The sequence below is a fragment of the Cherax quadricarinatus genome, chromosome 50, assembly GCF_038502225.1.
Source record: "Cherax quadricarinatus isolate ZL_2023a chromosome 50, ASM3850222v1, whole genome shotgun sequence".
NCBI classification, from domain to species: Eukaryota; Metazoa; Arthropoda; class Malacostraca; order Decapoda; family Parastacidae; genus Cherax; species Cherax quadricarinatus.
The window spans coordinates 31,274,502-31,288,650 of NC_091341.1; the positions used below are offsets into that span (position 1 = coordinate 31,274,502).

A 14,149-nucleotide genomic window follows, 5' to 3' on the forward strand; every position below is an offset into this window, starting at 1 on the left:
TTGGGCATAAGACACAAAATATCATCAACATATCTGAACCATTTAGCTCTATTAGGGAGGATTGTGTTAAGTAACCTTGTTTCAAAAAATTCCATGTATAGGTTACTAAGAACAGGTGAAAGAGGGTTTCCCATTGCCATACCAAACTTCTGAGTGTAAAACTTATCATTAAATACAAATTTTGCATCAACAATGCAAAGTTTAATAAGTTTAATGATAGTAGGAACTGGCAATGGTAAATCATAGTTAACGAGTTCTTCAGATAAGAAACTTAATAAATCATCAACAGGAACTTTTGTAAACAAGGAAGTAACATCAAAACTAACCATGTTAAAATCATTTAAGTCAGTCAAGGAGCTTAATTTATCAACCAAGTCTATGTTGTTTTTAACATTAAAGTTAGAAATTTTGCCAACAATAGGGCTCAAAATATCAACAAGCCATTTGGATAATTTATATGAAACTGATCCTATGGAGCTAATAATTGGTCTGACTGGATTCCCTGGTTTGTGTGTTTTTATTAGTCCATACATGTAAGGCAAAGATGGATTAGTGGAAGTAAATTGTTTGACTAATTCATCTTTGCCTTTCAGTAGGGGATTACCATGAAAACTTGGTTGATATGCCTTCTCTTCTTAAGACTTTTAATATTAAAGTTGTATTCAAAAATCTTGATACAGTAAAAAAACTTTTGATAAAGAATTCCCCCCAAAATGCTGATGGATGTGTCTATAAGATTCCTTGTAAAATTTGCGATAAAGTTTATTACGGTCAAACTGGTAAAAATCTCGAACTAAGATTAAAACAACATAAATATAGCATTAGAACTAGACAAGATTCCAATGCTCTATTTATTCATTTAAGAGATTTTAACCATCCAATTGATTTTCAAAAAGTTGAGAAAGTAGTATCAAGCAAGTCCATGGTCGACAGGAATATAATTGAATCTTGTTTCATAAAAAGCAGTTTTGACAATAATATGAATATTTCCTTTGGTTTATATAAATTAGATCCATTTATAATTAATAGAATTTGGGAAGAATTTAATAATACACTGGACAAATAATTTTTAAATTTTCTTGGGTAGAATAGTTTGTGAGGTGAGTTGTGCAAAAGACCTATCCAAGTTGGGTCGGCGCGCGTCAGGTGTTTAACCGTTGTGGGATCTGATAGTGAGGTGCTGGCCAGACCCCTTATATAGCTTCCTTGGATGCTTTACTTTCATAGTTCCTTGATAATGTGAGTAGTCACGAAAGCGCTTGGAATTTCTCTATTCTTTCAGAGTGGTTGTTTTGCATATTCTGAAATCACCTGTTTACTGTGATCTTATTGTATATATATATATATATATATATATATATATATATATATATATATATATATATATATATATATATATATATATATATATATATATAATGAGCATGTGCGTGTCTATGAAGTGTGACCAAAGTGTAAGTAGGAGTAGCAAGATATTCCAGTTATCTAGCATGTTTATGAAACAGAAAAAGACACCAGCAATCCTACCATCATGTAAAACAGTTACAGGTTTCTGTTTCACAGTCATCTGGCAGGACGGTAGTACCTCCCTGGGTGGTTGCTGTCTACCAACCTACTACCTATCCTAGGTAGTAGGTTGGTAGACAGCAACAGCCCAGGGAGGTACTACCGTCCTGCCAAGTGAGTGTAAAACGACAGTCTGTAATTGTTTTACATGATGGTAGGATTGCTGGTGTCTTTTTTTCTGTCTCATGAACTTGCAAGATTTCAGGTACGTCTTGCTACTTCTACTTACACTTAGGTCACACTATACATACATGTACAAGCATATATATACACACCCCTCTGGTTTTTTTTCTATTTTCCTTCTAGTTCTTGTTCTTGTTTATTTCCTCTTATCTCCATGTGGAAGTATAACAGAATTCTTCCTCCGTAAGCCATGCGTGTTGTAAGAGGCGACTAAAATGCCGGGAGCAAGGGGCTAGTAACCCCTTCTCCTGAATATATTACTAATTGTAAAAGGAGAAACTTAGGTTTTTCTTTTTGGGCCACCCTCTCTCGGTGGACCACCCTGCCTCGGTGGTCCACCCTGCCTCGGTGGTCCACCCTACCTCGGTGGTCCACCCTGCCTCGGTGGTCCATCCTGCCTCGGTGGTCCACCTTGCCTCGGTGGACCACCCTGCCTCGGTGGACCACCCTGTCTCGGTGGACCACCCTGCCCCGGTGGTCCACCCTGCCTCGGTGGTCCACCCTGCCTCGGTGGACCACCCTGCCTCGGTGGGCCACCCTGTCTCGGTGGACCACCCTGCCTCGGTGGTCCACCCTGCCTCGGTGGTCCACCCTGCCTCGGTGGACCACCCTGCCTCGGTGGGATACCGCCGGTGTGTTGAAAGAAAGATATATATATATATATATATATATGTACATATATATATATATAAATATATATATATATATATAAATATATATATATATATATATATATATATATATATATATATATAAATATATATATATATATATATATATATGTATATATATATATATATAAATATATATATATATATATATATGTATATATATATATATATATATATATATATATATATATATATATATATATATATATATATATATATATATATATATATATATATATATATATATATATATATATATATATATATATATATATATATATATATATATATATATATATATATATATATATATATATATATATATATATATTTATTATCACACTGTCCGTTTCCCACCAAGGCAGGGTGGCCCGAAAAAGAAAAACTTTCACCATCATTCACTCCATCAATGTCTTGCCAGAAGGGTGCTTTACACTACAGTTTTTAAACTGCAACATTAACACCCCTCCTTCAGAGTGCAGGCACTGTACTTCCCATCTCCAGGACTCAAGTCCGGCCTGCCGGTTTCCCTGAACCCCTTCATAAATGTTACTTTGCTCACACTCCAACAGCACGTCAAGTATTAAAAACCATTCGTCTCCATTCACTCCTATCAAACACGCTCACGCACGCCTGCTGGAAGTCCAAGCCCCTCGCACACAAAACCTCCTTTACCCCCTCCCTCCAACCTTTCCTAGGCCGACCCCTACCCCGCCTTCCTTCCATTACAGACTGATACACTCTTGAAGTCATTCTGTTTCACTCCATTCTCTCTACATGTCCGAACCACATCAACAACCCTTCCTCATCCCTCTGGACAACAGTTTTGGTAATCCCGCACCTACCCCTAACTTCCAAACTACGAATTCTCTGCATTATATTCACACCACACATTGCCCTCAGACATGCCATCTCCACTGCCTCCAGCCTTCTCCTCGCTGCAACATTCATCACCCATGCTTCACACCCATATAATAGTGTTGGTAAAACTATACTCTCATACATTCCCCTCTTTGCCTCCAAGGACAAAGTTCTTTGTCTCCACAGACTCCTAAGTGCACCACTCACCCTTTTCCCCTCATCAGTTCTATGATTCACCTCATCTTTCATAGACCCATCCGCTGACACGTCCACTCCCAAATATCTGAATACATTCACCTCCTCCATACTCTCTCCCTCCAATCTGATATCAAATCTTTCATCACCTAATATTTTTGTTATCCTCATAACCTTACTCTTTCCTGCATTCACTTTTATTTTTCTTCTTTTGCACACCCTACCAAATTCATCCACCAATCTCTGCAACTTCTCTTCAGAATCTCCCAAGAGCACAGTGTCATCAGCAAAGAGCAACTGTGACAACTCCCACTTTGTGTGTGATTCTTTATCTTTTAACTCCACGCCTCTTGCCAAGACCCTCGCATTTACTTCTCTTACAACCCCATCTATAAATATATTAAACAACCACGGTAACATCACACATCCTTGTCTAAGGCCTACTTTTACTGGGAAATAATTTCCCTCTTTCCTATGTACTCTAACTTGAGCCTCACTATCCTCGTAAAAACTCTTCACTGCTTTCAGTAACCTACCTCCTACACCATACACCTGCAACATCTGCCACATTACCCCCCTATCCACCCTGTCATACGCCTTTTCCAAATCCATAAATGCCACAAAGACCTCTTTAGCCTTATCTAAATACTGTTCACTTATATGTTTCTCTGTAAACACCTGGTCCACACACCCCCTATCTTTCCTAAAGCCTCCTTGTTCATCTGCTATCCTATTCTCCGTCTTACTTTTAATTCTTTCAATAATAACTCTACCATACTCTTTACCAGGTATTCTCAACAGACTTATCCTCCTATAATTTTTGCACTCTCTTTTGTCCCGTTTGCCTTTATACAAAGGAACTATACACGCTCTCTGCCAATCCCTAGGTACCTTACCCTCTTCCATACATTTATTAAATAATTGCACCAACCACTCCAAAACTATATCCCCACCTGCTTTTAACATTTCTATCTTTATCCCATCAATCCCGGCTGCCTTACCCCCTTTCATTTTACCTACTGCCTCACGAACTTCCCTCACACTCACAACTGGCTCTTCCTCACTCCTACAAGATGTTATTCCTCCTTGCCCTATACACGAAATCACAGCTTCCCTATCTTCATCAACATTTAACAATTCCTCAAAATATTCCCTCCATCTTCCCAATACCTCTAACTGTCCATTTAATAACTCTCCTCTCCTATTTTTAACTGACAAATCCATTTGTTCTCTAGGCTTCCTTAACTTGTTAATCTCACTCCAAAACTTTTTCTTATTTTCAACAAAATTTGTTGATAACATCTCACCCACTCTCTCATTTGCTCTCTTTTTACATTGCTTCACCACTCTCTTAACCTCTCTCTTTTTCTCCATATACTCTTCCCTCCTTGCATCACTTCTACTTTGTAAAAACTTCTCATATGCTAACTTTTTCTCCCTTACTACTCTCTTTACATTATCATTCCACCAATCGCTCCTCTTCCCTCCCGCACCCACTTTCCTGTAACCACAAACTTCTGCTGAACACTCGAACACTACATTTTTAAACCTACCTCATACCTCTTCGACCCCATTGCCTATGCTCTCATTAGCCCATCTATCCTCCAATAACTGTTTATATCTTTCCTAACTGCCTCCTCTTTTAGTTTATAAACCTTCACCTCTCTCTTCCTTGATACTTCTATTCTCCTTGTATCCCATCTACCTTTTACTCTCAGTGTAGCTACAACTAGAAAGTGATCTGATATATCTGTGGCCCCTCTATAAACATGTACATCCTGAAGTCTACTCAACAGTCTTTTATCTACCAATACATAATCCAACAAACTACTGTCATTTCGCCCGACATCATATCTTGTATACTTATTTATCCTCTTTTTCTTAAAATATGTATTACCTATAACTAAACCCCTTTCTATACAAAGTTCAATCAAAGGGCTTCCATTATAATTTACACCTGGCACCCCAAACTTACATACCACACCCTCTCTAAAAGTTTCTCCTACTTTAGCATTCAGGTCCCCTACCATATATGTATATATATATATATATATATATATATATATATATATATATATATATATATATATATATATATATATATATATATATACACACACACACACACACACACACACACACACACAATTTTAGACGCCCAAACTTTGATGCACAGTGTGTAGGTTCGAATATAATAATAATTTGTAGAAGATACAATATATAATTGATATGAGACAAGTAGACATTACTGACTTACTTTATAAAAACCTCTGGTCATATAGAGCTTTAAAATTAACGAATAACTATTGGATGCTTGTATAATTGATTTACATAAATGATAAAGTTTGCAATCTTTGTTATTAACTCTTACATTTTGAGTTATGATTATGAAACTTTTGGATTTTTTAGGATAAATTATAATGTTGAAATAGTGATATTGAGAACAATGTGAATGCTAGTATGATATGAATAAAGAGGGATGCTGTTGATAAACTGGACTTTAAACAGTTAGTTGATTCATAATGTAGGGCAGATAAAAGAGGTGCTTTATAATTATTTTTTTGAAGCAGGTGACAGATTGGGAACTTTTTACATTTTCTGGAAGGGAGTTTCAAATTTTAGGGCCGTTTATTCCCATGAAGTTCATAGGTTGCGCCGGACAGGTGGTACGTTAAAGAGGTATATATTTCTTGTGTTGTCTATGTTCTGTTGCACCTTACCAGGAAGAGTCGGAGCCCTGGGTTGAAGTTAGTGACTCACGAAATCGTAATGACACGCTTGCAAACCGACCATACCACGGGTGGGGTTAGAACCCTAGATCAGAGAGTCATGAAACTCCAGACCGACGCGTTAGCCCCTGGGCCAGCTGGCTACAATAAGATTCATCCAACTAGGTATATTTATGCACCATAGGAAAACTTGCATTTGTGGTCACAGTGGTGCCAATACTAACCTACCTATGACTTAAGAAATCGTAATGACACGATTGCAAATAAACCATACCCCCGGCCGGGCTGGAGTTTTGAGACTCTATGACCGCGGGTTCAATCCCGGCCGGGGGTATGGTTTAACCTACCTATGGTGTATAAATATACCTAGCTGGACGAATCTTATTGTAGCCAGCTGGTCCAGTGGCTAACGCGTTGGTCTGGAGTTTTATGGCTGATCGCGGGTTCTAACCCCACCTGTGGTATGGTCTGAAGTTGGTGCTTATCTTTCATTATTCCAACTGTTACTTAAACTGAATATATTACACAACCGCCAGCTACTGAATTCGATTACATTTTGGCAGCAATGGGTTTAAGTTAGAAAAATTTAGATTTAGGAAGGATATTGGAAAGCATTGGTTTGGTAAGAGTTGTGGAACAAACTCCCGAGTAGCGCCATAGATGCTAAAACCTTGTGTAGCTTTGAAAATAGATTAGATAGGTGTGGAAAAAGATATTGATGTACAATTCAGGACATTTATGAAAGAAATCGTTTCGCCACGAGTGACTTCTTCAGTCCTAATACAGAGTAACTACGAAAAGAGTACATAAAGTTGCAGGAGTCAGTTGGAAGGTCACGTAAGTAGTAGTAGTAGTAGTAGTAGTAGTAGTAGTAGTAGTAGTAGTAGTAGTAGTAGTACACTTGTACAACCACTACGCGACCTTCCACCTGACTCCTGCCACTATAAATACTCTTTTCTTAGTTTCTATGTAATAAGGCTAATAAATATCCTGAACCGTAAATAAGTGTCTCCTGCCACATCGTGTCTGTAGGCCTTCCGCAGTGCCCCTTCCTTCTTAAGTTAACACCCATGTTGGACGCCTCTTAAACTCCCACTTCAGCAGAAAGTGTATTTTTGGGGGGATTTTGGTCCTTTTTTTTATAATACTCTTCTGCATCTTATGCGAGAGTTTGAGCAAGTTTTCAGAATATGATCTGTTTCACTTGTACAGTACATGTTTCACTTGTACAGTACATGTTTCACTTGTACAGTACATGTTTCACTTGTACCCTACATGTTTCACTTGTACCCTACATGTTTGCGTTAACAGATGCCCAGTTTACACTAATATTATTTGGCTAGATCAGCTTTTAAAAAAAAGTCATAGGTGGAAACATTAAACCTGAAGACGCTTGAAGGTGTGATGTTGCAGTACTCACGAAATCATAATGACATGATTGCAAACAATCCATACCACGGGCGGGATTTGTCTGGAGTTTTGAGACTCTCTGACCGCGGGTTCAAATCCCGCCCGTGGTATGGCTTATGTTGCAGTAATTCGTACATCATAAGTTTTCCTTGAGAATTATTGCAGTATTAATTAGATGGGTAACTTTAGTATTGCTTTTGGATGTAACTTACCAGGGGCCACCTGGTTCAAATGTCAGACATGTAGTGCCTTGTGAAGCCACTTAAGCGTCTGCTGTAATGAAACTAACAAGATTATTTGTTTACCAAGTCTTTATACAAGTCAACAAAAATTAGATTAGATTTTGCCACCGAAGTGGCTAGTTTATTGTGCTTCCCATATCCATCTTGTGGACGGTAGCGCAAGAGCATATGGATACACAAAAGGCCTAGGAGCTAGGCCTCAAAAGGCTTAACAGGAGTACATATGGATTTATATCTACATATCTATAGTTCACTTATCTGTTACAAGCAAATTTAGGAAATTTGCATAGTATATCTGGTATCTTGTCAACAAACGGAAGGGAAACTTATAAATAGTAACACTAAAGATCATTTTTAGCCATACAGACGAGCTTCCTCCCGCCTGAACATTTCAGAACGTAGTGATGGTTGCGTCCCATAGTAGTTTGATCATGTCTGCAGCCTTCTCTGCTATCATGATAGTTGGTGCGTTGATGTTGCCTGTTGTGATCACTGGCATGATGGAGGCGTCTATAACACGCAGGCCACCCACATGCCGCACTCTGACAATAAAAAGAAAACACTAATATTCTTTATTGGTTGGAGGGTTTTGGTACGTGAGGGAATGCATGTGCGTTATTGAGTGAGAGAAGTGCATGGGAAATTAATATGTGGGGCTACACATGTAAGTGTGGCCGAGGGGGAAATACCTGTGAGATTGTGACAGAGGGGAAAATACTTGTGATTGTGCGGATATCAGGAGATGCAAGTGTAAGAATGGCTGTATCTCTCTCTCTCTCTCTCTCTCTCTCTCTCTCTCTCTCTCTCTCTCGTCTTGCTTCTCTTATCTTGTCGTAGAATTTTAGGAGTCTTACGAAACACATTAACATTAATAAAACAAAACCATGCTGATTGTTATTTATGAACTTATTACTTTCCAGGTGCTTCACCACATATATCCTGACTATCTTCTTCATAACTTTCCAGGTGTTCCATCACATATCTCCTGACTATCTTCTTCATAACTTTCCAGGTGTTCCACCACATATCTCCTGACTATCTTCTTCATAACTTTCCAGGTGTTCCACCACATATCTCCTGACTATCTTCTTCATAACTTTCCAGGTGTTTCACCACATATCTCCTGACTATCTTCTTCATAACTTTCCAGGTGTTCCACCACATATCTCCTGACTATCTTCTTCATAACTTTCCAGGTGTTCCACCACATATCTCCTGACTATCTTCTTCACAACTTTCCAGATGTTCCACCACATATCTCCTGACTATCTTCTTCATAACTTTCCAGGTGTTCCACCACATATCTCCTGACTATCTTCTTCATAACTTTCCAGGTGTTCCACCACATATCTCCTGCCTATCTTCTTCATAACTTTCCAGGTGTTCCACCACATATCTTCTGACTATTTTCTTCATAACTTTCCAGGTGTTCCACCACATATCTCCTGACTATCTTCCTCATAACTTTCCAAGTGTTCCACCACATATCTCCTGACTATCTTCTTCATAACTTTCCAGGTGTTCCACCACATATCTCCTGACTATCTTCTTTGTGGAGAAATTTTCTCCAGGAGGGGGGTATCAGCCCCCTTCAGCCCCCTTCAGCCCCCTTCAGCCCCCTTCAGCCCCCTTCAGCCCCTTTCAGCCCTGAGGGGCCAAGCCCTCTCGGAAGGGGCGAGTGTCTTGTTTACTGCTAGAGTGAGTAATTGATCACAGATGTCGTATGCGTGGTCAAATGACCTCTGCTCCTTGCAGCGGTGTTGCAACGTGTATTTTTATAAGAGACAGTACATCTCTTACTTAGCAGGACAATTAAGGAAAATCCTGCTCCCACTTTATTACCATAGTAAAAATAGTGTACATTGTTGTTTCTGCTTAAGACAGCAAGAAACAAACATTCTGCTTTGCTTCATCGAGGAGGTGACAAGGATGCAAGGTACTAGGTCAGCGTTTTTTTTTGTGTATTAGGGCAGTGACGGCATGGAGCGGTGTGACGACGCTAGACTAACTTTGACTCTACTACGACACACTGACGCCAGGATAACCAGCAAAAGAACACTGATCTGTGCGTTAGTGTGAATAAAGTGTCTCTAACACAAACACTTAGAGAAGTGTGATCAGCTTCTCTTGTGATACATTGTGAACAATAAAGACTAATCTTGTTGAACATAGTGTACCAGTGTGCGTTTCCTAGACAATGGAAGACGTGGACATCCAAGGACACTTCAGCTTCTATCAAGTCACCGATATCTGTCGAAGGTGTTGAGAACACCATAGCTCACGTTACAAAGAGCAAGGTATGTTACGAATTTCTTGTAGATCGGGGGATTGCGCAATTCTTGAGTCACAAGGAGTTTGTAATCAACCTATAATCGGCAGTAAGGTGTGGACTTTTGAGTCCAAACAAGTAAGTATTCGTCAGCCATCATCGAATGAAATATGCTGACATAACACCCCCTAGGGGTAATTTATACTTACAAATTGTATCTCTTGACAGCCCACTGTTGTGATGGTTTCGACAGCTTCTAGACCTCGTCTGCAGGGGCGGCTGTGTAGACGATTTGCTGTCATTTATCAGCTAAGTGTTCATTATATATTATATCTTAGCTGGTAAGGCCAAAAATCTCAACAGAGTTTTGGTCCTTCGAACCAGATAAAGACCACACTGTGGTCCAAATATGTTGTACTACAGTGTACAAATAACCTATGAGCCAAGGTCCTTCGAAAAAAGCTGTAAAACTAGTGTTTTACAATATAAATCAGTATAAATGAGTCCCTCCAGACTCAATCACAGAGAATGGACACCCAAAGAAAACGGGAGCTGGGTGACTCACCCACACCCTGCAACCACTGCTCCAATCTCGAGAAAATGCTGATTAATACAACAACTACCCAAATGATGTTGTTTGTCTGAGTGTATATATACACATAGTGTTTATAATGTTTATAGACAGAAATTAAGAGACAAGATTGTGTTAAAGTTTGTTTCTTATAGATCTACCTGTTATATTAAAGGAACTTATATATAAAGTGTAAGCTTTCAAATATATATTAACAGTGAAATTTATATATGTGTAAGTAATATTCATGTGTGATTACAGTTATACAGTGACATTTATAGTGTATAATGAATGAAGTGTATAACATCGTTATTTACGATTAATCATTATGGTCAGGCTGACACAGCACACAAGCCATAAACACCAGACACATGTACCCTGTACCCTTCATGGTCATTGACCCTGAGGTTAAGCTTAGTGGGTCAGTAGTGTCTGACTCGATTATTGCTGACTTAAGCATAACAAAAACTCAGCTGTTTATAGCAGTACAGTGTTTTTAAACACTCTAAGTGTGGTGCTAGAATTTTCAGTATACCATTAAAATGGCTTGTTTGAAAACTCAGTTTCAGTCTTTACAGACTAAGATTACACAATTAGAAAATCTAATTTCAGTCTGTCTAGGATTAACTCAAGATACAAACATAGGTTTTGATGATCTTGAGGTCAAGTTTGAATTATTTACACAACGTCTGGAAATTAATTCAGACTATACACATTATGAAAATAAATTTCTTGAATCAGATCCATCTGAAGATGAAATTAAAAATGTTTTGGATACTTTTAGTGATCAACAATTAAGGTGGACAGGAGTACAGGCTATCTGCCGTAAAACTCTGTCACAGAGACCTACTGTAACTAGTGGTCAAACACCTGTTACACCTGTAACAACAAGTGTCCCATTACCAAGCTTACCTACATTGTCATTACCTATTTTCCAAGGTCATAATTATGAAGAATTCATTAGTGGTTTTCAATCCATAGTAAATTCACGAACTGACATAGACGAGATTGCTAAGTTCAATTACCTTAAATGTCTTGTGAAGGGAGAACCCTATGAACTGATTAAGTCATTTCCGGTGGTTAAAGGCAATTATCAAATAGCCTTACGTGTCTTAGCAGACAATTACTTCGATGCTGACAAGGCTAGAGTTAGACATGCAGTCTTAATATCAAGCTTGAAGCCATCCAAACATTGTTATTCAGACTTACAGGCATTTAGAATTACATTAGACAATAGTCTCAGATCTCTAGGTGCTAAATATGACCTAAGACAATGTGATTGGTTTATCAGTGGTATTGTACAAGATAAGTTGTCACCACAAACTATTGAACGATTAAATATTATGTTCAATAAACGCTATTTCACTTGTGAGGAAATTAGCAATGGTTTACAAACAATAGTTTCATGCATGCAAGCAACGAGACAAGATGAAAAATCAACAAATCCAGTGGATAACAAACCTTCAACTCAGTATAAAAAGAGTATACCTACTCCCATTAAACCACATAATGGGAAATCCCATATAGGCATTTATCAAGCTGTGAATACAATAGACAGTAAACAGACTGTCATACATAAACGTACTCCAAAATGTGTACTTTGTGATGGAACACATTGGGCACAGTATTGTAGTCAATACACATCAATGGAGGCACGTAAACAACGTGTTCATCAGCTGAAAAGGTGCATCAAGTGAGGTAAAGGGAGGTAAATGCTCACTGAAGAAGTGTTTTAAATGCAAGGGTATGCATCATACAGCATTATGCCCAAATACTTTAGCTGAACAGCAGCAGACTTCCACAGAATCAGGAAGTCAACAAGCAACAGCATTAAATGTGAGAGATAAGTTTAAAGCAACTGCTCTCCCGATAGCTCGAGTTGAGTTATCTAATAAATTACACAAAACCAATGTGCTAACACTATTTGATCAAGGCTCACAAAGGTCCTTCATAAGAAGATCAGTGTTGCAGAAACTGAATAAACAACCCTATGCCAAAATACAGTTAGATATAGCTGGTTTTTTCCACAATTCTGGTAAACAGACATATGACCTAGCCAGAATCACTGTTGGTTTAGGAAACAGGAAAAAGACAGTAGAAGCTGTGGTAGTAGATGATTTGCCTAAGTCTGTGCAGATCCAGGGATTAAAAGAAACAGTTGCAGCACTGAAAGCAGCTAAGGTCAAGTTAGCCTGTCCTGACATACAGACGGACACAATTAGTCCAATTGATTTAATCATTGGAAGTGATTATTATCACTGTTTTGTGCAAAATATAGTAAGTAAACATGATGTTCACTTGCTGAAAACAGCAGGAGGCCACATGATATGTGGTCCCATTCCCTCTCAAAGTGGGAAAGAAGCTGATATTGATTCAGTGGAAAATGTACTAGTTACGAGAATAACCGCTGATCATGTACCACAGCAAAAATTATCATTACTGGAAGAAATGAATGAACCAGTTGATAAGTTGTGGGATTTAGATGCGATAGGTATTGATGTAAATAAACCAAGCTCACAAGAGTCTCAGACTTATAACCAATATTTGGACACTGTCAAATATAAAGATGGACAGTATTGGGTTAGGTTACCATGGAAATTAAATCCACCACATCTGCCTAGCAATTATCGCATGGCTTTCGGACAGATGAAAGCACAAATACATGAGCTCAGGAAGAATCCAGAGTTACTGACTGTCTATGATAATATCATACAAGAACAGTTGGACAATAAATTCATTGAGGAAATAGTCGAAGATAAGTTGAAGACAAACGCTCATTATCTCCCGCACCATGGAGTCAGAAAAGATTCTGAAACCACTCCACTACGTGTTGTATATAATTGCAGCGCACGTGCAAATAAAGATGTAGCAAGTCTTAATGACTGTCTGATGACCGGACCCTCACTAACTGAGAAGCTTGGAGACGTGCTTATGAAATTTCGCACAAACCCATATGCCTACACGGCTGATATTTCCAAAGCTTTCTTAAGAGTAGGACTACAAGAAATAGATAGAGATTATACTCGATTCTTGTGGCCTGAAAATCCACATGATCCTCAAAGTCCTGTGAAAACTTATCGTTTCAAATCAGTATTATTTGGTGCAACATCCTCTCCATTCTTACTAGAAGCTACTCTAAATACACATTTGAAGAAATCTGAAAGTCCCTTCAAAGAAGTCTTAAAGAAAAGTTTCTATGTGGACAATCTTCAAGGTACTGTGAATAAAGAGGAGGATTTGAAATCCTTATACAGAGAAGCTAACAAGGAGATGAAAGAAGCAAATATGCCTCTAAGGATGTGGAATACAAATTCAAAGCAATTAAGGGAACTTATCAAAGAAGATTTCCCTGAAACTGAAATTCCTGATTGCAACAATATGCTGGGACTTAATTGGAACACACAGGAAGATACTCTGAGTCTCAAAAGGATAAACAATAAATCATGCAGTAC

The 14,149-nt window shown here is 38.3% G+C and overlaps 1 protein-coding gene across 1 annotated transcript in view; it reads right to left on the reverse strand.

The window, feature by feature from the left end:
* Nucleotides 1-7,986: 7,986 nt before the first annotated feature.
* LOC138854137 (glucose dehydrogenase [FAD, quinone]-like) overlaps nt 7,987-14,149 on the reverse strand; it is a 132,727-nt gene continuing 126,564 nt past the window's right edge. Inside the window, exon 10 of the mRNA XM_070095367.1 lies at nt 7,987-8,399. Coding sequence (XP_069951468.1) covers nt 8,249-8,399 — 151 coding nt within the window. The 3' untranslated portion in view covers nt 7,987-8,248. The remainder of the gene's footprint in view (nt 8,400-14,149) is intronic.